This window comes from Oryctolagus cuniculus, chromosome 5 (assembly GCF_051225735.1).
Source record: "Oryctolagus cuniculus isolate XC-2025 breed Fujian yellow rabbit chromosome 5, ASM5122573v1, whole genome shotgun sequence".
Lineage (NCBI taxonomy): Eukaryota > Metazoa > Chordata > Mammalia > Lagomorpha > Leporidae > Oryctolagus > Oryctolagus cuniculus.
In genome coordinates this window covers 137,778,264-137,801,052 of record NC_142871.1, presented here as the reverse complement: position 1 = coordinate 137,801,052, position 22,789 = coordinate 137,778,264, and the positions used below count along the sequence as shown (strand labels likewise).

The 22,789-nt window shown below is 45.4% G+C and overlaps 3 protein-coding genes across 6 annotated transcripts in view; all 3 read left to right on the top strand.

Moving 5' to 3' along the window:
- The window catches only part of LOC100343357 (butyrophilin-like protein 1), a 363,518-nt gene that overhangs the window by 317,501 nt on the left and 23,228 nt on the right, over positions 1–22,789 (top strand). The window lies entirely within an intron of this gene.
- LOC149126700 (butyrophilin-like protein 1) lies at positions 351–3,778 on the top strand. The gene is made up of 4 exons (XM_089332396.1): positions 351–1,011; positions 3,046–3,327; positions 3,438–3,638; positions 3,720–3,778. The coding sequence occupies exons 1-4, from the start codon at positions 927–929 to the stop codon at positions 3,776–3,778; spliced, it is 627 nt and encodes a 208-aa protein (XP_089188522.1). The 5' UTR covers positions 351–926.
- LOC138849878 (erythroid membrane-associated protein-like) lies at positions 3,624–7,202 on the top strand. Of its 2 annotated transcripts, none has more exons than XM_089333275.1 (6): positions 3,624–3,896; positions 3,990–4,016; positions 5,031–5,057; positions 6,093–6,119; positions 6,452–6,606; positions 6,878–7,148. In XM_089333275.1, the coding sequence occupies exons 1-6, from the start codon at positions 3,857–3,859 to the stop codon at positions 6,932–6,934; spliced, it is 333 nt and encodes a 110-aa protein (XP_089189401.1). In that variant the 5' UTR covers positions 3,624–3,856; the 3' UTR covers positions 6,935–7,148. The 2 variants fall into 2 exon arrangements, with proteins under 2 accessions (XP_089189401.1, XP_089189400.1); XM_089333274.1 differs by having other exon boundaries at positions 3,626–3,896; positions 6,452–6,559; positions 6,878–7,202.

The following is a 22,789-nucleotide window of genomic DNA, read 5'->3' as shown; positions in this document are numbered from 1 at the left end:
CCTGCAGGCAGCCCATCAAGGGGCCCTGGAGCCTGTCCTCCCAAGGATAAAGGCTGCCTCTGCTTCCTGCCCACAGTGGGTGATTCAGGGATCATTTTTTCTGATCAGAGATCATTTTATCTGTGGCCCTGCCTCCTGACAGGGTCCTTAACTGTTAGTGCAGAAATCTTTGAATGTGGAGAGATAGAGGATTCACCTGTCAGCAGGAACTGGCCTGGGCACCTGCTGAACCACGGGCCAGGACCTGGGCCCAGGGAGTAAGAGGCTGGGGGTGGGATTCAAATTCAGGTGAACGCCACAGCCACAGATGCCACAGGACACCAGGATATGTGCTGGGCCTCTGTGACAGGCAGCACAGCCTCCATCAGGATGGGTCTGTCTCTGACGTTTCTCAAGGCTCACCCAGGTCACAGCTGGAGCTACAGAGCAGCAGGAATGCAGGAGGTGGTGAGTGCATCCTTCATGGCGAGCAGCCTGTCTGGGCCTCTGTCCTGGGTATGGTCGGGGTGGGGGTCCCTGAAGCTGTGTGAATAGCGGAGAGATGCAGCTGTGGTTTCCTCCATAGGCTCCTGGAGCTGAGAAAGGAAAGGTCTGGTTTTCTAGGCAGAGGGGCCTCAACTGAGGGTGGGCAAAGAAGGGGCTGTTTCTTCCCAAGCTACCCTAAGTGTTCCCAAGCACCACAGTCTTCCCAGAAGGGATAGGTAGGGCTAATCTCACATTTGTTGCAGCCATCAGGATCCTGCGTGGACTCCACACTGTTGTGTGCTGAGCCTGTAGGGAAGGCTTTGCTTTTGTTAGGGCTGGCAGCGAGGCCCTGGCACTGGTTCCCCAAAGAGGGGCTTGCGCTCTGGTGAAGTCCTGTCTCCTGCCTGCTGCCTGCTGGCCCTGGCCTCCTCCTCCCTGCCTCTCTCCCCAGCTCCGAGGACATGCAGCACGGCTGCCGCCCCTCTCTGCTCTGCAGTCTCCCCTCCCTGCTTCTCCTCGCCCAGCTGCCCACGTGGGGGTCCTCAGGTGAGTGCATCCCTGTCCCTCCCCCTGGAACCACTAGGATGAGGTTGGCGGAGGCCCATGCTCTAGAAAGTTGGTGGTGCTCTCCCAGTCACTGGTTACCATTAAAATTTAAGATGAGTCACTCAGCCATAAAGTGAGTGTTAGGGATCCTGACAATTGTCAAGGATGTTTTGTGGGTGTTTTAGTGTCAAGTATCAATAATTTGAAAATACCTCTCCCTTCATTTTTGCCTTCCCTCCTTTTTTGGCATTCTGAGAATTTATTTGCTCGTTTATTTATCCCCCCAATATTAATGAAATATCAACTGAATGTTAGGGGCTGTTCTTTGAACACAACAGATAGACCTACCTGTGTCCAGGCTTTCCTTCCAGCAGGAGAATTGAAGGAGATGAGTGATGGGAAATGAAGCAGGACAGGAATGTGGATTGGGTGTGGGCAGCAGTCATGTTCAGAGAGGTGGGCAGTGTAGAGAGTGAGATGGGAACAAGGATGTGGAGGAAGGGATATTCTGTGAGGACCCCCAGGGAAAGACATTCCACGGGGGCAGCCAGTGCCAAGCTTGCAGTGTGCCCGGTGTGAGGCACCTCAAAGGCAAGCACTGGCTGGAGCAGAGAGAGTTTGGGAAAAGAAGCAAGAGTTGGGGTCAGATAATTCCTGGGGTCCACCCTGTTTGGTCTGCGGGACCCTGGGTGAGGGAGCTAGGGAGTGAGGGATGGGCTCTGGGCAGAGTAGGGATGTGGTTTAGCTTAGAGATTAAAATGATCACAGTGTAGAAGTGGGGAGAGAACAGACACAGCCTTCGTCTGTTGCCCTCCTCTGGGTGAGACGACGGTGGCTGGCAGGGGTAGGGGGTGACTGCTCTGAGGCCCGTGGCAACTTGTTCTGCACAAGAGTCCTGCTGCGACCGTGTCAAGGCCTCAGAGGGCCCAGGGTGAGGAGAGGATAGAGGGTGGCTTGAATTTTCTTCAAAATTATTTATTAATTCAATAGAGTTAGAGAGTTAGAGAGTTAGAGAGAGAGAGAGAGAGAGAGAGAGAGAATCTTCCATCAGCTGGTTCACTCCCTGAATGGCTGCAATGGCTGTGCCTGGGTCAGACTCAAAGCAGGAAGCTGGAACTCCATCTGAAGTCTCCCTTGCGGGTGGTAGGGGGCCAAGTTCTTGGCTGTCTTCTTCTGCTTTCCCAGGAGACTTAGCAAGGAGCTGAATCAGAAGTGGAGCATCTGGGACTGGAACCAGTGCTCATAAGCGATGCCTGCATTTCAGGCAGTGCTTTAACCTGCAGTGCCACAAAGCTGCCCCATGAACTTGCTGCGTTAGCCAGCAGCAAGTCCAGCTTCTTTGAGCAATGAGGGCAGGTGTCTAATAGAAGTAGCCTCTGAGTCTGTTTTAGTGCACCTAGAGTTCAGTGGAGGATAAAAGGATGGGCAGAAAAAGTCAGCTTAGCAATGGAAGTGGGCAGTTTCCTGTGTTGACTGAATGATCCAGGAATTCTGAGGGAGGCCCCAGGTGAACTCCTAGATTAGTTTCCAGGCTGTCCTGACGCTGGCAGGTTAGAACTGTGGTTCTCATAGTATAGCTCCTGGATCAACACTGTTAGCTACCCGAGGACTGCTCTGAAATGCTCAGAAACTCTTGGGCCTGCCCCATACCTACTGAATCTGGAGCTCTGGAGGTAGCGGCCCAGTAATCTGAGTTTTACAAGGGAAGGGATTTAAAAGAGAGGCAGGGACAATAAAGGCAGAGGCCCAGGAGTGAGTGAGGTGAGGAGATTAGAGGTTCAGGATGGAGTCCTGGGGTCAAGTTCCTGCTCCTGGTTTCTCTGGGCCTCAGTCTTCCCATCTGCACAGTTGAGGAGAAAGCCCCCTACTCTGTGCCCCCATGGGTCCAGGGCTCTTTACCTCCTTCAGGCCATGCCCTCCCACAGAATCTCCAGAATGGAACACAGTGACTCCCCTGTTGCTGTGCCACACCCAGACCCTGCTGAGGCCCTGGGCCAAGTGGTCTCCAAGGTCTCCACAGCTCCCCTCTTGCAGGCCTGGGCTCTGCCCCTCAAGTGCACATTGAAGGGCCGGAGCAGGACGGGGTCCGCGTGGTGTGCGAGGCCTCAGGCTGGTTCCCGAAGCCCCAGGTGCAGTGGACAGACCTCAGCGGGAAGAAGTTCCTGGAGTTCTCTGAGGCCCATGCCCAGGACACAGCAGGGCTGTTCAGCGTGGAGGCGGCTCTGGTGGTGAGAGACAGCTCTGCAGGGCGTGTGAGCTGCTCTGTCCTCAATCCCATCCTGGGCCAGGAGAAGGCGATGGCCGTGTTCATCCCAGGTCGGTGCTGCTTCTCATTCCTGGCAGGGCTTGGGAGGTGGAGCCGGCATCCCTGAGTGTGTGGGGTGGGCCTGGGAGCTCCCCTGACTGGGTCTCTGCCTGGGCCCCAGAGCCCTTCTTCCCGCAGGCCTCTCCCTGGAAGGCAGCTTTTGCTGGGAGCCTGATGGTGCTGGGGCTCCTGCTCTTTGGGGCTGGCTGCTTCTCCAGGAGAGAGCACTCTGCAAAGTTGCTTGCAAGACAGAAAAAAGACTATTTTCACTGGGATAAGGAGACAGAGCAGCAGGAAATGGAATGGTTGCTGAAGGCCAGAGGTAGGAGGAGGGGCAGCAGCAGGTGCTGAGAGAGACAACCTGACACGATTTGAATCTGTGGGCTCTGCTCTCCATAGCGAGTGATTGTGGAGAATCAGAGGACAGCTGGAGACGCGGAGATGTGGGTAGATCTGGAGTGAGAATCTTTCTAGGGTACAGAAAAGGTCTTTCCTGTGGGTTCTCTAAGCACATCCCTTTCTTGGGCACAGGAGTCCTTGATGCTTCACTCTTTTTCAGATGAGCTCCAGGCAGATCTAGGTAAGCTCTGCTCCCCCTCCTGAACTCTTCCTGTCCCTCTGTGGAGGACACTCTGGGTCTCAGCTCACCTGTTCCCTGTGTGCTGCTTTTCAGGTACGAGGAAGGCAGCTTACCTGGCTGGTGAGTGACTCTCCAGATGCCCCCTGGTCTCCTGTCCCACCTGTGCCCAGCTGTCCCCTCCTTGTTTCTGTCTGGGCACAGACATGTGGAGCCCTCCTTGGTGCAGCAGTGGCAGCTGGTGGGAGGCAGAGCCCTGCTTCTTGCTCTCTCCCATCTTGGTGCTGTTTCCTGTTCATGCTCTAAGACCTGTGTGCAATGATGGGCCGTGGAGTCAGCCTTGCATCCTGGGTCTGTTTCCACCCTGGGCTGTCCCCAAGTGAGTACTGCTGGAGTTTCAGCCTCCAGTGCTCTAGCTCTTGGTCTGCACAGGAAACCATAGCCAGATGCACTGAGATTCCATGAGAAGAGAGAGATGAATAAATGGGGTCGTTGAGCTTGGGGGTGTGATTTCTGCCCCCTCGCTACTCATGGGTAGCAATTCCTGTCCTGTCCCTCAAAAGTGGAGGAGGAAAGGACTGGACTGCTGACCAGATGTGGGATGTGATAGGATGAACTGGACATTTCTCAGAATAGTGATGTTTCTCTCTAGACTACTTTATCAGGGAATGTTTGATCCCTTTGTCCCTGGAGCTGATCTCACATTCATGTTCTTTGTTCTTTCCTCTTTAATTTCCCCATTGTTCCCCTGCCAGGAAATACTATACAATAGTTAATTGCTATCAACATGGAGTAATTTGTGCTTTTTTCCACTAGATTGTCTTCACACATAGTTTTTGGTCCTGATCAACAGCACTGAGGAACAAGTTGACACAGGAGTCTTTGTTTGAGGCACAGGGCAGAGAGCTGACAGCCCAAAGTCACACAGCAGTGGGGCAGGGGTCCAACTCAGCTGTCCTGCAGGCATCCTGATCTGTGGTCAGGGAGTTTCCCACAATCCTCTGCTGTCTTCACCTGCAGGAGGCCCCTCCTGTGCAGCCTCTCTCCTCCTGCAGAGTCTGACCTTCAGCACAGAGGGCAGGCGAGGGCTGAGCAGGTGGTGTGGCTGTGGTCTCACCAGGGTGTGTTTCCTTTCAGCCTGGAGGAAGGCGCAGCTGTATGCTGGTAAGTGATGCTGATGGTTCCTCTGCCTCCCTGCCTTGCCTCTGCCCTGCCCCTTCTCTACCTGTGGACTCAACTCCAGATGGGCTGGGCATCCCTGCTCTCCTTGTCAGTGTTGTAGCCTCCATGGGAAGACAGCAGGGGCTCCTCCATGGGATCACAGCTCTGCTTCTGGGCCCTTTGTCTACTGCAGGTCACTGTTAGGGTTGGCGACATCTTCTTAAAACCTCTGTTCAACTGACCCTTGTCATTGGTGGGGGACCACAGAGAGTCAGGTGTGAGGAGAGCCTGGGGCAGGGCAAATACTATGCAGATAGCCCACTTGCATGCCTTGGTTCATGGTCCCATTCCTCTTCAGTGCCAGCAAGTATACATCTTTCTGATCCTGCTTCCATCATTGTATAACTTTCTCTGACCACAAACATGTTGGCAAGGTTCTACAGGCTCATTTGATTAGATTGGGTCCACCTGGATAATTTATGGAACTATCTGCATTTCAAAGTCCTCAATATTTTGCTATTTGCAAAGCTCTCTTTCCAAGTGAGTTGACTTAGTCACAGGTTGTACTGGTTAGGACATAGACATCTTTGGAAGTCATCTTCTAAGTTCTACCCTGCCCATTGTAGCATACTCTCTTCACCCAATTCCAGCTTAATCAGTTCTCTGTAGGTAAATGGAGGGGCTGTAAATTTTGATTTCCTCAATTTATCCTCAAGAAAATTTAGTTTTCAAGGTGTTATAGCTAGCAATTTAAGAAAGCACAAATTGAAAGTGAAATCTGGGCAATGACTTTGTAATCAGGTCAGTGTCCAGCCTCTCAGTCCTGGGATGTTAGCTTTATGTTCAGCATTTGCAGGAAGGCTGCTACGTGCAACGTGTGTGTATGAGTGTGTGTGTGTAAGACACAGTCCATCAGCTAAATGTATTCCTGCACATTTCCCCCATCACTCCCACATCACTGTATCAAAAGAGCAGCTGGTGAGCTGGCGTGTTATGTCTGTGAAGCTCTCTGATATGAAATGTGTGGTTCTCTTGTAGACTGGAGGAAGGAGCAGTTCCAGGCCTGTAAGTAACTTTTTGTGTTCTTTCTGAGTGCTTCCTCGTGTGGTTCCTATGGCTCTGGCATCTCCTCCAATTCTCTGTGGTGATGCAGATGCTGGCACCCTCAATGGTGGTGGGTGGGGATGAAGTGAAAGGAATGATCTGGGGATGGTCCTCAAAGTCTTTGTGACACATTTGAACCTCAAAAGTGCTTGGAGGCCATGGGCTTGTGTCCCAGTGTCCTTATCTCAGGGGCCTTGCCCCTCTCCCACGAAGCTGGGCAGGTCTGGAGGTGGTTGTACAACCTTGAAATGGGGCTGGAAGAGGACTTGCATGATTGGGAACTCTCTCTACAGGGTTTGTCACTCTGGATCCGGACTCTGCCCATTTCAACCTTGCCATCTCTCCTAAAAGGACAAGTGTGACCTGGAAGGACAACTGTGTGGGCTCAGATGACATCTGCAGTGTGTTGGGCCTTGAAGGCATCATGTCGGGGAGATCTTACTGGGAGGTGGAGATCAGGAGTGGGAAGGGCAGAAGGTGGGCTCTGGGGGTCTGTAGGGAGCATGTAACAAGGACAGGCAGGTATACAGAATCCCCAGATACTGGGTTCTGGGCTGTGGGGTGGATTTACAGTATCTAATTTGCCTGGACTAACATGCCATCGCTTCTATCCCTTAGACAGCATCCCTGCAGGGTAGGGATTTTCCTAGACTACAGCAAAGGGTATGTCTCTTTCTATGACATGACTGATGGGTGTCACATTTTCTCCTTCCCCCCAGCCTCTTTCTCTGGAACCTTCTTTCCATACTTCATGCTTATGGAAGATGTGTCCCTGAGCATCTGTTCCAAAGTGGAGGAGTCTGAGGAGCTCCCTCTGCCCCTTAGAAATTCTCTTTCTTTGGAGGAGGCTGTGAGGCCCCTAATGGAGGGGCTCAGCTTGCACTCTGGAGTTGATGGTGCACCCTCAAGGGCTGAGTCTCCATTACGTCCCTGTGCCACATAGGGCCCCTCACTGCCACTGACTCAACACTTCTTGGGGCTGCAGGTTCCCTATAATAAAAATCTCCACAGTAAGTCCTGCAAGGCCATGGAAACTTCTCCAGAGGTTAAGATAATTGTTGATTCATGTACCGTGTTCAGACAAAAGATAAAGGTTGATGTTATTTGAACTGGCTTAGGACAGGCTGAACTTTACTATGAAATAATTGTTTTTGGCATTAAAGGTATTTCATGGGTTTTAAATTCTCTTAGGATGTGAATGGGGCTGAGGTCTGAGTTATTGTGCCCAACAAATGAGAGTTTAATTATCTAGCTTGATTCTGAGCAGAGGGACAAAGAAGATGATGGTAGTCCCAGGTGTATCCTGGGGGGATTTTCTGTATTTGATGACAATAATTTCCATGAAATTCCAAAAATTTCCATGGAAATGAATGACTGATATAATCACAGTGGAAAGGAATATTATGGTCTACCTTGTTTACTTTCCTTTCTGGAATGGAGGAAACACATGTGCTTTTGGATACCTCAGTAGCTTTTTATTACTGGTGAAAAAATTGTGTTAATTCAGGGATTGTGAATGGACACGAGGTTGGATTCCTCTTTGGAGTCAACACTAGCTGTGGGAAGAAGAGAGCTGCTACCAGGGTAAGCAGTGAGTAACTGGGTAAGATGAAGTTGAAGAAGAGAATTTTCAATGGCAAGTTCAACTGTAGGAAGGCTTAAAGTTTTGCATGGTCAAATGCACTCCCTCTTAGTACTTCCAAGTCCAACAGTCACAGTGAGTGGAAAACCAGAGCAAACCAAAAGCAGTAGGAGTACTGAGGACTCTGACTCTTCCAGCATGGAGCTGTGTTCACTCTGCCACAGAGAGAACTCTGCCCAGGAGAGGACACATGCTGCAGTGGTCATGATGCTGCCTGGGTTTCCCACAATCCATTTTGGAATGCCTGGGTTTGAGTCCTGGATCCACACCTCATTCTAGCTTCCCACTAATGCACACTCTGGGGGAAGTGTTTCAGCTAAGATGTGAATCCTGGGAGCTTATTCTATCAGTGACAAAGCATGAAGTTGATGAGCAACAAGAAGGCAATTTTAGTGGAGTGTTATTGAAAGAGTATCTTAACCATCATCTGCTGTCTCCAGGAATGCATTAGCAGGAAGTTGGATCAGAGGCAGAGTAGCCAGGACATTAGCCAGGTTTCTGATATGGATTGTAAGGCTTATCCCTCTGCATCACAGTCCTTGTCACTTTTTCTTTTAAATGAAGTGATGTATTGTGTATTTTCTGAAATCTGAACATATGCAATGCTTTTTTGTCTTTGCTTTTTTTTTTTTACTTGTACATATCTTCCATCATCAACAGCGGGTGTCTTACTATATATTCTGAGACCCTTCTCTAACTGGCTGAGGTTCTCTCTCCTTTCTCCAATATTTTCAAGTATCCTTTCTACCCTTGTATCTTCAATTACTCTATGTGAACAGACAAGATCTCATCTTACTTTTCTCCCTACCAGCTAAAAAACAAAGACACATACCATGGCTTCACTTTCTACTTCTCAACACTGCACTTGGCTGCAGCACGGCTCACTTCACAGGCACTCCCTGTTAAGTTATTAACAACCCTTGTATTGCTGCAAATCATCACCCACATCCAGGTGAAGACTATTATTAGACCCTCTTGTGCCTCCTCTCAGTCACCATCCAGATCCAGTAGTTATTCCATCCATTTGACTATTAAAGTCCTCCTCGGTTGAGAACATCCTTGGGTGAGCATTTGCATGAAATAATAGTATCTTCATTCTTGACCCATTAAGAGATATTTGTCCACATATCCTTTCCACAAATATTCTTGTCACAAATTTTTCAAGAATCTTAATCTTAGACTAGCATTGTGGTGTAGCAGACTAAGCCACCATCTGCAACACCGGCATCTCATATGGATGCTGCTTCAAGTCTAAGCTGCCCATTTCTGATCCAATTTCATACACCTATGTGAGAAACCCAAATGAAGTTCTTGGCTCCTGGTTTCTTCTTGGCCCAGCCATAGCCATTGTGGGCATTTGGAGAATAAACCAAGGAAAAGAAGATTTTGTGGTCTCTCCACCTCCTCTCTGTAACTTTCAAATAAGCAAAATAAATCTTTAATAAAAAAAACACACACTTTCAAATCCAAGGCCATTCCCTCAAACTATTGGCCACTTACTCTGAATTGGTAAATAATCACATGACTGGTTGCTTCTCCTTCCAAGCAAAGTGGACAATCAATTCTGCCCACTCTAAGGGTTACCCTCCACTCTTCACTTTCACTGATGTCCCAGGAAGGGGTGGAGGTGCTGCAACTGTATACTTCTGTGCAGTGCCTTCGTATGGTACAGGACCATTTATCAACCAGGCAAGTATTCCCATCCTCTGATAACTGATTTTTTTTTTTACAGGCAGAGTGGACAGTGAGAGAGAGACAGAGAGAAAGGTCTTCCTTTGCCCTTGGTTCACCCTTCAATGGCCGCCGCAGCCGGCGCACCGCACTGATCCGATGGCAGGAGCCAGGTGCTTCTCCTGGTCTCCCGTGGGGTGCAGGGCCCAAGCACTTGGGCCATCCTCCACTGCACTCCCTGGCCACAGCAGAGAGCTGGCCTGGAAGAGGAGCAACCGGGACAGAATCTGGCGCCCCGACCGGGACTAGAAACTGGTGTGCCGGTGCCGCAAGGCGGAGGATTAGCCTAGTGAGCTGCGGCGCTAGCCTAGATAACTGATCTTATGGAACTCACCATGGGACCATAGACATAGAATGGATGAGGAAAGGTAATACTGTATACCAGAAGAGGGGATCATGGATGTTTGGTTCATGTCTTCCTGGGAATGATCTCTCATTAAAAGTACCCATTCAGTTCCTAACATTTGTATAAGAATTTTTGTGCTAGATAGTCAAATCTATCACTTTTATTCATTTTAAGAAAAGTTTTTTTTAGGATTTATTTATTTATTTGAAAGTCAGAGTTTCACACAGAGAGAAGGAGATGCAGAGAGAGAGAGAGAGAGAGAGAGAGAGAGGTCTTCCATCTGCTGGTTCACTCCCCAGTTGGCCACAATGGCCAGAGCTGACAGGAACCTGTAGCTTCTTCCAGGTCTCCCACGTGGGTGCAGGGGCGCGAGGTCTTACTCATCTTCTACTGATTTCCCAGGCCATAGCAGAGAGCTGGATCAGAAGTGGAGCATCTAGGACTTGAACCAGTGCCCATATGGGATGCCAGCACTGCAGGCGGCAGCTTTATCCACTATGCCACAGCACTGGCCCCTCAGAAAAAAGTTGCTTATTAACTTTGCTTATTTGAAAGGCAGAGGGAATGAGGGAAAGAAGGAAAGAAGATGAGAAGGAGGGAGGGAGAAGAAGGGGGGATATATACGATGATTTACTCTCCAAATGCCTACAACAGTTGGGGCTGAGCCAAGTTTGTTGTGAATTCATTCAGGTCTCCCATGTGGGTAGCAGAGGCCCCACTATTGAGCCATCACCTGCTGCCTCCCAGAGCATGCATTAGCAGAAAGCTGGAATCAGGAGCAGAGCCAGAACTCTAACCTAGCACTCTGTTATGATATACAGGCATTCCAGGCTGCACCTGCTGCCAGTCCTAATATTTTGTGTGTAAATGAATGTTTACTATACTTCAGTGAAAAAAATGGGTGGATGTAATAATTATTTTTTAAAAATGCAAAAAATGAACATTTTCTATAGGTCTTTTTTGCAGTTTTTAAAAATTTTTATATATGGCCAACACCACGGCTCACTAGGCTAATCCTCTACCTGTGGCACCGGCACCCAGTTGGGGCACCGGTTCTGTCCTGGTTGTTCCTCTTCCAGTCCAACTCTCTGCTGTGGCCCGGGAGTGCAGTGGAGGATGGCCCAAGTTGTTGGGCCCTGTACCTGCATGGGAGACCAGGAGGAAGCACCTAGCTCCTGGCTTTGGATCGGTGCAGCGCCGACCGCAATGCGCCAGCCGTAGTGGCCACTTGGGGGGTAAATCAACGGAAAAAGGAAGACCTTTCTCTCTGTCTCTCTCTCTCTCACTGTCTAACTCTGCCTGTTAAAAAAATAAAAAATAAAAAAATCTATATAGATTTTGGGTATTTCATAGATACAATTCTAAGAAGATAATCATACTTCCCTCCATCCCTCAAACATCCTCCTTCCATTCTTTATTTTATAATTTAATTTTTCAACAATATAATTTAAATTTATAATCACAGATTTAAAGCACCACTAACCATAATGCCCAAATATTAAAACGTAGAAATACCACTGTTCCACAGGACTTATATACAAGGTTGTAAACAATACTCAAATCATAAAATGTCAGCTTCATTCTTATATATATATATATAAAATTCTATTTGATATTAACTACCACATATAAGAGAAAAATGTATGATATATGTTCTCTCCTTTTTATCAGTTATTATTAGCAGACACTGGTCTTATTTTTGTGATCTTTTTGACACTTAATCCTATATTTATGATCAGTTATGAACTTAAACTGATCACTTTCCAACATGGGAAGTGGGATACACATAGAATGACCAATGCCCTAAACAGCATTCCGGCCTCAGAATCAGCCCTTAAGGCATTTAGATCTGGCTAAAAAGCCCATGAGAGTATTTCAGGCATGGAAAGCCAAGACACTGTGGCAAAAAAATGAGCTACATGAAAGATCTCTGTGATTGAGATACCAGCAGAAAGAATGGGCCATCAAAGAAGGAGGTACCTTTCTCTTAAAGGAGGAGAGAACTTCCACTTTGATTATGGTCTTGTCTAAATAATGTTGGAGTTTGTGAACTCAAGAGGCTTCCATAGCCTTGACATCTCATGACACGAGCCTTGATTGATTACTGATATCATAAATAAGAGTGTCAATTGTTTAATCAACAATGGAAGTCACTGTGCACTTGCTCCCCCTGTAGGACCTCTGTCCTTAATGTGTTGAGAATTAACAGTAAAACTACTGCTCAAACAGTACTTTATACTTTGTGTGCTGGTGTGGGTGAAAACTGGTGAAATATTTACTTAGTATAGAGTTGATCTTCTGTATATAAACATAATTAAACATGAATCTTAATGAAGAATGGGATGGGGGAGGGAGTAGGAGATGGGATGGTTTGTAGGTGGGAGGGTGGTTATGGGGAGAAGAACTGCTATAATCCAAAAGTTGTACTTTCAAAATTTATATCTATTAAATAAAAGTTTTCTATAAAAATGTATGATATATACATCTTTTTGAGACTGGCTTTATTCACAAAGAATAATGATTTCTAGTTGTATCAATTTTGTTGCAAAAGACGGTTTCATTCTTTTTTACCACTGCATAGTCATGTAGTATTCCACAGTGTATATACACTACATTTTCTTTATCCAGTCATCAGCTGATGGACATCTGAGCTGATTCCATATCTTAACTATCGTGACTTCAGCTGCAATAAACATGGGGGTACCAATCACTCTTTCATATACTGGTTTCATTTTCTTTGGGTAAATTCCCAGGAATGGGATTGCTGAGAAATCTTCATACTGCCTTACAAAGTGGCTGTACCAGTTTACATTCCCACCAACAGTGGATTAGCGTATCTTTTTCTCCACATCCTTGCCAGCATTTTATTTTTTTTGGATGACAATCATAAGTAGGGTGAGGGAAAACCTCATTCTAGTTTTTATTTGCATCTCCCTGGTGGCTAGTGATCATGTGTCTGTTGGCCATTTGTATTTCATCTTTTAAAAATATGTGTTCATGACCTATGTCCATTTCTTAACTGGAATGTTTGTATTGTTGTTGAGTTTCTTTAGCTCTTTCTAGATTCTGGATAGTAATCTTTTACCAGTTGCATAGTTTGGAAATATTTTCTCCTATTCTGTCACTTGAATGTTTTCTTTGCAGTGTATAAGCTTCTTAGCTGGATGTAGTCCCATTTATCTATTTTTGCTTTTACTGTCAGTGCTTCTGGAATATTTTCCAAGATGTCTTTCCCTATATCAATTTCTTACAGAGTTCATGAAGTGTTTTCCTGTAGTAATTTGATGGTATCATGGTATCAGGCCATATACTTATTTATTTGACCCACTATGATTTTTTTTTTGGTTATAAGGTGTTAGGTAGGTGTCTGGTTTCATACTGGTTTCATAAAACTTCCCCAACACCATTTGTTAAAAAGACTGTCGGCTGGTGCCGCAACTCAATAGGCTAATCCTCCGTCTTGCAGCGCCGGCACACAGGGTTCTAGTCTGGTCGGAGCACCGGATTCTGTCCCGGTTGCACCTCTTCCAGGCCAGCTCTCTGCTGTGGCCCAGGAGTGCAGAGGAGGATGGCCCAAGTCCTTGGGCCCTGCACCCGCATGGGAGACTAGGAGAAGCACTTGGCTCCTGGCTTCGCATCAGCGCAGTGCACTGGCCACAGCACGCCGGCCGCAGCGGCCATTGGAGGGTGAAACAATGGTAAAGGAAGACCTTTCTCCCTGTCTCTCTCCCACTGTCCACTCTGCCTGTCAAAAAATAAATAAAAAGACTGTTCTTTATCCAGGGAATGATTTTAGTTCCTTTCTTTAAGATTAGTGGTTATAGGTGTGTAGACTAACTTCTGGGGTTTCTATTCTGTCCCAGTGGTATATATATCTATTTTTTGCCAGTATCAGGTTGTTTAGATTATAACTGCCCTATAGTATGTCTTGAAGTCTGGTATTATGATACCTCCTGCTTTGTTTTTGTTGTTTAAGATTGTTTGGCCCATTCAAGGTCTCTTGTGATTCCACATGAATTTCAGCATTATTTTTTCTAGATTTGAGCAAAATGTCCTTGGTGTTTTCACTGGGATCACTTTGAATAAGTAAATTGCTTTTGGTAGTATAGACATTTTGATGACATTAATTCTTCCAATCTATCAATGTAAACAATTTTTTTTCCATTTTTTTGTTTTCTCCTATTTCTTTCTCTAGTACTTTGTGATTTTCTTTGTAGAGCTCTTTTTATCCTTTGTTAGGTTTATTTCAAGGTATTTAAATTTTTTTTGCCATTTTGAATGGTTCTGACTCTGCAAGTTCTTTCTCAGCATTGTTGTGTATACAACGGCTATTGATTTTTGTGTTTATTTTGTAACCTGCAACTTTGCAGCACTATTTACTGTTAAAACTATATTTTCCTCCATGGTATTGCATTTATTGCAAAAGAATCAGCCTTATATCTGTACGTCAATATTAGGTCATTCTGGCTTTTTTTATTTATCTGTACACATCTTCCTAGATTGATACCGCACTGTCTTACTTACTGGACCTATAGAGCAAGTTTTTGAAAGCAATCGAAATAAGCCATCCAACTTTCTTATTTCTCAAAACTGTTTTTTCTATTGGTTATTTTTTATTTTTTTAAGATTTACTTATTCATTTGAAAGAGAGGCAGAGGCAGAGAGAGGTCTTCCATATGCTGGTTCACTCCCCAAATGGCTCCAATGGCTGGAGCTGTGCCAATCTGAAGTGAGGAGCCAGGAGCTTCCTCCATATCTCCAACATGCATGCAAGGGCCCAAGGAGTTGGGCCATCTTCCACTATTTTCCCAAGCCATAGAAAAGGGCTGGATCAGAACTAGAGCAGCCAGGATTTGAACTGGTGCCCATTATGGGATTCTGGCACTGCAGGTGGTGGCTTCTACCCACTATGCCATAGTGCTAGTCCTACTATTGTTTATTTTATCCATTACAATTCTTAGTGTTTAGCTCTCAGTTTCTACCAAAATCCTTCTGGAATTTTGATTGAGATTGTCTGGATGTATAGTACAATTCAGCAAAATTGACATATTAAAATATTGAGCCTCATGTTTCTACAGATTTTTCTATTTTGGAATTTCATAAAAGTGGAATAATATAATCTGTAAACTTTGTCTTACCATGTTTTTAAAAATATTTATTTATTTATTTTAAAGTTGGAGTTAAAGAGAGAGGGGAAGACACACACACACACACACACACACACAGATCTTCCTTCCACTAGTTCACTTCCCAAATGGCCACTATGGCTGGAGCTGGGTCAAATGGAAGCCAGGAAGCCAGGAAACCAGGAGCTTCTTCTGGGTGTCTTTCATGGGTGCAGGGGCCCAAGGACTTGGGCTAGCCTCTGCTGCTTTCTCAGGTGCATAGGCAGAGAGCTGGATCAGAAGTAGGAGGCTGGCGCCGTGGCTCAATAGGCTAATCCTCTGCCTTGCGGTGGCAGCACACCAGGTTCTAGTCCCGGTCAGGGCACCGGATTCTGTCCCAGTTGCCCCTCTTCCAGGCCAGCTCTCTGCTGTGGCCAGGGAGTGCAGTGGAGGATGGCCCAAGTGCTTGGGCCCTGCACCCCATGGGAGACCAGGATAAGCACCTGGCTCCTGCCTTCGGATAGGCGTGGTGCGCCGGCCGCGGCGGCCATTGGAGGGTGAACCAATGGCAAAAGGAAGACCTTTCTCCCTGTCTCTCTGTCACTGTCCACTCTGCCTGTCAAAAAAAAAAAAAAGAAGTGGAGCAGCTGGAACACAAACAAGCACTTGTATGAGATGCTGAAGCCTCAGGTGGCAGTTTTACCTGCTACGCCACAGCACTGGCCCCCTGTGTTATTATGTTTTAGAGGTTCTTTCAAATTGTGTAATATCTTAGTACTTCATTCCTGTTTGTGACTGAATAATATCCTATTACATGTATGTTGCATAATATGTTTATTGATCTGTTGCTGGACATCTGGACATTACTATTTTGAATGTTATGAATAGTGATGTTGTGAACATATATGCTTTTGCACTTGTTTGAGTGCTTATTTTCTATTTCTAACTTTATATATTTTTATTTCATTTTTGCATTTTAAAATTTTATTTAAAGAATACAAAATTCATAAAATTCATATATACAAATTTAGGAATATAATGATTCTTCCTATCCTTCCTTCCTCCCACCCATACACACTTTTTCCTCCTTCCTCTCCCATTCCCATTCTTCTTTTTTTTTTTTTACAAATATTTATTTTCAGCTAACTTTATACTCATAACATTAGCCCTGCACTAAGTAGAGGGATCAACAAATAGTGTAAAGAAAAATTAAAGAAAAGCAAAAATCAAACCAAGTGAACAAACAAAAAGCATTGTTCCTCAACAGTGAACACAAAGGCTGTTCAAATCATGTCATCATAAAGTATCAATTTCACTCCTATATATTACCTTTTAGGTATGGTGTAAGTTACCACAGATCAGAGAGAATATATGGTATTTGTCTTTTTGAGACTGGCTTATTTCACTAAGTATAATGGTTTTCAGTTGCATCCATTTTGCTGCAAATGACAGCATTTCATTTTTTACCACTATATAGTATTCCACAGTGTATATATACCACAATTTCTTTATCTAATCTTCAGTTGATAGACATCTGGGTTGTTTACATATCTTAACTATTGTAAATTGAGCTGCAATGAACATAGGGGTACAGGTAACCCATAGTCCCCTGTTACTATTTAGATCTGTTAACATTACTTTTAAATACCCAGGTACTCTGTAGTTGGGTGTATACCTTTATTATAGTCACATGTTCCTGTTGATTTGATCCTTTAATCATTACATTGCACCCTTCTTCATAACTGTTAACAGTATTTTTTTTTTAAAGTTTTCATGTTAAACTCTGTTGTCTGATATTAGGATGACTACACCTGCTCTTTTTTGCTTTCTGTTAACATGGAATATCTTTTTCTATCCTTTCACTTTCAGTTTGCATGTTGGTAAGATGTGTTTCTTGTAGGCAGCAAATAGAGAGTTTTGCTTTTTAATCCATTCAGCCAGTCTGTATCTTTTAACTGGAGAGTTGAGGCCACTTACATTCGAGTAGACAATAGACAAGTAATGACTTGACCCTACCATTTTTCCATAAATATTCCTATTGTTTACTTTGGGTTTCTTTTGCACTTTTACTGGGGGATTTTCTGCCTTCAAATTTTTTCAATAATGATATCTATCTTTCTGTGTTTCTGTGTGTAGCACATCCTTAATCATCTGTAAGGCTAGATGAGTGGTGACAAATTCTTTCAAGTTCTGTTTGTTATGGAAAGTCTTTCTTTCACCTTCATTCATAAATGAGAGCTTTGCAGGCTACAGTATTCTGGGTTGAAAGTCTTTTTTTTCTTAAGACTTGGGCTATTTCTTGCCATTCTCTTCTAGCCTATAGGGTTTTTGATAAGAAGTCAGCTGAGTCTAATTGGAGATTTGGCAGTAATCTGGTGTTTCTCTCATATACATTTTAGAATCTTTTTTTTATGTTTTACTGTGGAGTTTGACTACAGTGTGTTGTGGTCAAGATCTTTTCTGGTCATTTCTTTTAGGAGTGTTATGTGCATTCTGTATTTGGATGTCTCTTTAATTTTTCTCAATTAGCAACATTTCTGTAATTATTTCACTAAATAGGCCTTTCAGTCCATTCTCTCTTTCCACACCTTCAGGAACTCCTAAGACCCGTAAGTTGGGTCATTTGATAGTATCCCATAAATCTCCAATAGTGTTTTTAAATTTTCTAATTTCTTCTTTTTTTTTTTGTCTGAATGAATGATTTCCAAAGATTTGTCTTCCAGCTTGGATAGTCCTTCTTTTGCTTCTCTAAGGCTGTTGTTAAGGCTTCCCACTGCATCTTGTATTTGATCTACTGAGTTCTTCATTTCTAATATTTCATTTTGATTTTTCTTTAAAAATCTCAATTTAATTAGAAAAATTTTTATTCATGTCTCATATGGTTTTCTTAGTTCATGGATTTGCTTCTGATTGCTTTTGAGTAATCCTATGATTAATTTTTGATTTTCATTTCTCACATTTCCTCCAGATCTTCATCTTCACATTCTAATAGTTGTTTTGTTGCTTTGAGGTGTCATGGTGTCTTCTTTATTTTTGTTTCTTGAATTTCTGCATTTATTTTTAGGCATTTGTGGAGTTAATTGTTGTTGTTGTTGTTGTTTTCTCTGATGGCTTTTATCTTTGAGCTGTGCCCCTGTGTCTTAGTGGAATGTCTGTACTTTCAGTGAATAGCACAAGGTGTATGGTGGGTGTGGTCAGGGAGCTCTGGTCAGTGCCCCAGGGTGGGGCATGTACCCAGGGTGACATCTTAGTTGGGCTTTGGAGCTCTCCTCTTATTAACAGAAGAGGCAGGGGAATGGTCACCTCTGTGTAATCATGCCCTCATCTCCTCTCCAAGCTGAGCATTGCCTGGGTGTTAGTTCCCAGTGTGTTCAACAGTCATCCACACTGCCATATGAACCACACAAGTGATCTGTGCAGTTATCTCACTGTGAACGCAGTTCCCATTGCAACGAATTACTCTGGCAACCAAAGAGCTCTGAGAATGTGGCTTTATACCCAGAGCTTGCCCACACCCCCTCTATACCTTGCCCCCTCTCACGTATTCACAGTATTTTCACAGTTTCAGCACACAGCTCTGCCATGATCAAGGAGTGAAGGAGAGTCTGCTCTGTGCCACTAGCCTGTCCTGTTCATAGAGAGACTGAGAGGTTCCCAGAATCACTGCCCATGCAGATAGAGCCCTATCCTCCAAGTCAGACTCAAAGTCAGTGGGGAATGGATTTTTTCCTCTGGTAAAATCCCTGGATCTCAGTTGTGCACATAACCTGCCTGCTGCAGCCCCACTCCTTTCAAAATTGTGCTTGGCACATTCAATAGTCCCCATCGGTGGCACTTCTCTTCTGTCAGATGGCTCCCTCTTCCTGCCTATTTCCAGGTGGGCGCAGTGAAGCTGGTATTGTTGCCCAGATGACAAGGTGGAGACAGTCCTTGCCAATTGACTCAAGCTGCCATGTTTGGCCCTGCAGACAGGATAGAGACTGCCCCTGCTAGTTGCTGGGTGCACACAGAAGAGTGAAGCAGCTGCTATCTGCTTATATCCAAAATGGTGCCAGCCCTCCCAACAGCTAGCCATATGGCACTGGTTTGGAGGTGGAGAAGAGGAGAGAGAGAGACACTTGATTTTCCCTCATTCTGGGTGAGCAGTTGCCCTGCTCCCCTGAGGATTCTAGGCCAGAGGCAAAGATGGTGCAGTCCACTAGGCTCTCCCTCCAGCAGTATCAACAGTGGTGGAGGCCTGTGCAGTCTGACCTCACCTTGCTCATCAGAGTGGGCTGCTGGGTCATTCGTTTTGTGTTCCTGTTTGTTGTTGTGTGTCTGTGTCTTCCACTCAGGTGCAGACCATTTCCACTGCTTTTTCAGGACCTCCCACTGAAGTTTTTCCTGCATTTCTCCCCTGAGAGTGCTCCTTCTCCAGTTTTGTTCCTGCTCAGTTCACTTGGCCTAAGGCTGAATTTCCTGTCACTTTTTCTCATCTTGAAACTCTCAGGTCTTTACTTTTTTTTTTTTTTTGACAGGCAGAGTTAGACAGTGAGAGAGAGAGACGAGAAAGGTCTTTCTTCCGTTGGTTCACCCCCAAAATGGCCGCCGTGGCTGGCGACTGTGCTGATCTGAAGTCAGGAGCCAGGTGCTTCCTCCTGGTCTCCCATGTGGGTGCAGGGCCCAAGCACTTGGGCCATCCTCCACTGCCTTCCTGGGCCACAGCAGAGAGCTGGACTGGAAGAGGAACAACCAAGACAGAATCCAGCGCTCCAACCGGGACTAGAACCTGGAGTACTGGTGCCGCAGGCGGAGGATTAGCCTAGTAATCACGGCGCCAGCCAGGTCTTTACTCTTTTAAACTCTGCTTTTAAAAAGCTGTAGGGCATGGATACCATGCAGTCAGAGTCTTTGTAGTGATGCAACCCGTGTGGCCTTTACTCCATTTTCCATTTGGAGAGTCCTCATTTTCATCTGAGACTTAATCAGCATTGTCTTTACTGTCCACATATCCACCAGAATTCATGTCACGACTTCTTATCCAATCTTTAAAAAGTTCTGGGGGGCCAGCGCTGTGGCACAGTGGGTTAAAGCCCTGCCCTGAAGCGCGGCATCCCATATGGGTACTGCTCCTCTTCCGATCCAGCTCTCTGCTATGGCCTGGAAAACCGGTAGAAAATGGCCCAAGTCCTTGGGCCCCTGCACCCACTTGGGAGACCTGGAAGAAACTTCTGGCTCCTGGCTTCAGATCAGTGCAGCTCCAGCCATTGCAGCCATCTGGGGAGTGAACCAGCGGATGGAAGACCTCTCTCTCTATCTCTACCTCTCTCTGTAACTCTGTCTTTCAAATAAATGTGCCTCACTAGGATAATCCTCCACCTGTGGCGCCGGAACCCTGGGTTCTAATCCCAGTGGGGGCGCCAGATTCTGTCCTGGTTGCTCCTCTTCCAGTCCAGCTCTCTGATGTGGCCTGGGAAGGCAGTGGAGGATGGCCCAAGTGCTTGAGCCCTGCACCCGCATGGGAGACCAGGAGGAAGCACCTGGCTCCTGGCTTCAGATCGGCGCAGTGCAGCGGCAGTGGTGGCCATTAGGGGAGTGAACCAACGGGAAAAAAGAAGACCTTTCTCTCTTTCTCTCTCATTGTCTAACTGCCTGTGGGGGGAAAAAAGTTCTGGCCTTTCTCATTGCCCGGACTGCTGAGGTTTTCCTAAAAACACCTGTAATTCTCTGGGGCTTTCTTTCCAGCTCCTCCAAACTTTTCCAACTTCTACCCAACCTGCAGTTCCAGAGCTCTTTTGCCATTTTCAAGTATTTTCTCATAGCAATGTCCCATTCCTCAGGACGCATTTCCTATCTTACTTCTTTTCATATTGCTATAACAAAATACCTAATCCTGGGTAAATATAAAAATAGGAGAGATTTATTTTATTTGTGGTCCTGGGATCTGGAAAGTCCCAATAGCCTGGCAATGGCAAATGGACTGATTTCAGAGCTTATCCCAACACAGGAGATCTGACCCTTTCCCATGAGATAGCATTAATCTTATCGTGAGGGTAGGGCTCCTGTGAGATAACTACCTTCCACTAGGCCCCACCTTTTAAAGGTTCCATCACCTTAACATTTCTGTGCTGAGGACCAAGCTTCCAGCACATGGACCTGTGAGGGAAACACTCACACCACACTCAAACCGCAGCAGCGTCTGTTCCATTCGTGTCTTCTGAAACTAGGAAATAATTACAGGATGGGTTTGGGTCCCACTGGACCCACTGTCATAGGGACCTGGTCTAAAACTTCATTGATCACTTCCCCTCCATAAACTTTGTTAGCTCAGACGAGCTGTATTGGGCGGGGGCACAATAATGTACTGGATCTCCTAGACCTCTGCGTCAGTTCAGAGCCAGTGTCAGTAGTTTCTGCACGATCTGATTAATTTACTTTTCCTTAGTTGCAGTTACTCTGCCAAAAGGTTGCAAGTCTCTTTGGAGAATGTGAGAGAAAAATGAACAGTATACATTTTTGGCAGGTGGAAAGGCAACTTCTGTGGGAAAAAAAAAAGACCCAACAAAATTTAGGGACTAAGTATCCCAAGCTCAATCAGTCTGCCCACACACTCCCCTTTCCAACTTTCAGGTTCCTATTTCTTTCCAAACAATGCCTTTTATTTTTACAGCTGATACAGTTTGGGGTCTGGAATTTAATTTGTGTTTTAATTAAGACACTTGGAGGATATGAATCTGAGTTTGATTTTCAGCAATCTCTGCTCTGCAGGTGAGAAGATGGGGGTCTGTTTCTGGGACATAGAGAAATTTTTAGGTCATTTGATCTGGGATTTCAAATCCATGAGTGCCTCTTTTTCTTGCTCCAATTTGTTCAATACCTTTAGGAGCAATCAGTCAGACTCGTTAGTTTGATAAAAATGTACAAGCATCATACACATGATCACTGGGATTCTCCCTTCTTGTGTTTGACTAGGTGTATCCAGTGGTGATATTTTGTGTATGATGTCATAAACTATTAGTGCAATTTAAAATCTAAAATCTAATCATGCTGGAGAGCTAATTTCTGAAACCCCAGAACCAATTCAGAAAATTCATCTTTAAGATTTAGTTTTTCTACAACAGTTCTGGGTAACAAAATTCATCAGTTAGGGTTTTCCTCCTATCTTCTCTTTCCTTTTTCTCCCTTTCTTTCACCATTTTTCTCAATGGTTCCCTCTATTCAGTTTTATTATTTATTTTTGCTGATTTATTAGTCTAATAAAATATGTTACATTTTTTATAAAAGATTTATTAATTTGTTTGAAAGACTTACAGAGAGCCACAGAGAGCCACAGAGAGACAGACAGACAGAGAGATCGTCCATCTACCGGTTTATGCCCCAGGTGGCTGCAATAGCCGGGGCAGGGGCCAGGAGCTTCTTCTGGGTCTTCTGTGAAGTGTCAGTGGCCCAAGCACTTGGGCCATCTTCTGCTTTTTCCTGGCCATTCGTAAGGAGCTGGATTGGAAGTGGAGCAGCTGGGACACAAACCAGTGCCCCTATGGGATACGGGAGTCACAGGCAGCTGCTTTAACTGCTACACCAACGCCAGACCCATAAATTTTCTATAAGACTGTTTTCCCCCCTCTGGCCTTATTCCTTTACCTGTGTATATCTTGGGTATTGGGTGAGGTTGATTTGTGCTCACCTTTCAAGGAATCTCAGATTTGGAAGTAGGTGGATTCCCATTTAGGGCATGGGTGGGCAGGGGTCCCAGGCCAACAAGGCTCAGCCAATGATCTCTGCATGGGACTGGACAGACCCTGAGGACATAGGGAAGTGTCTGAGCCAC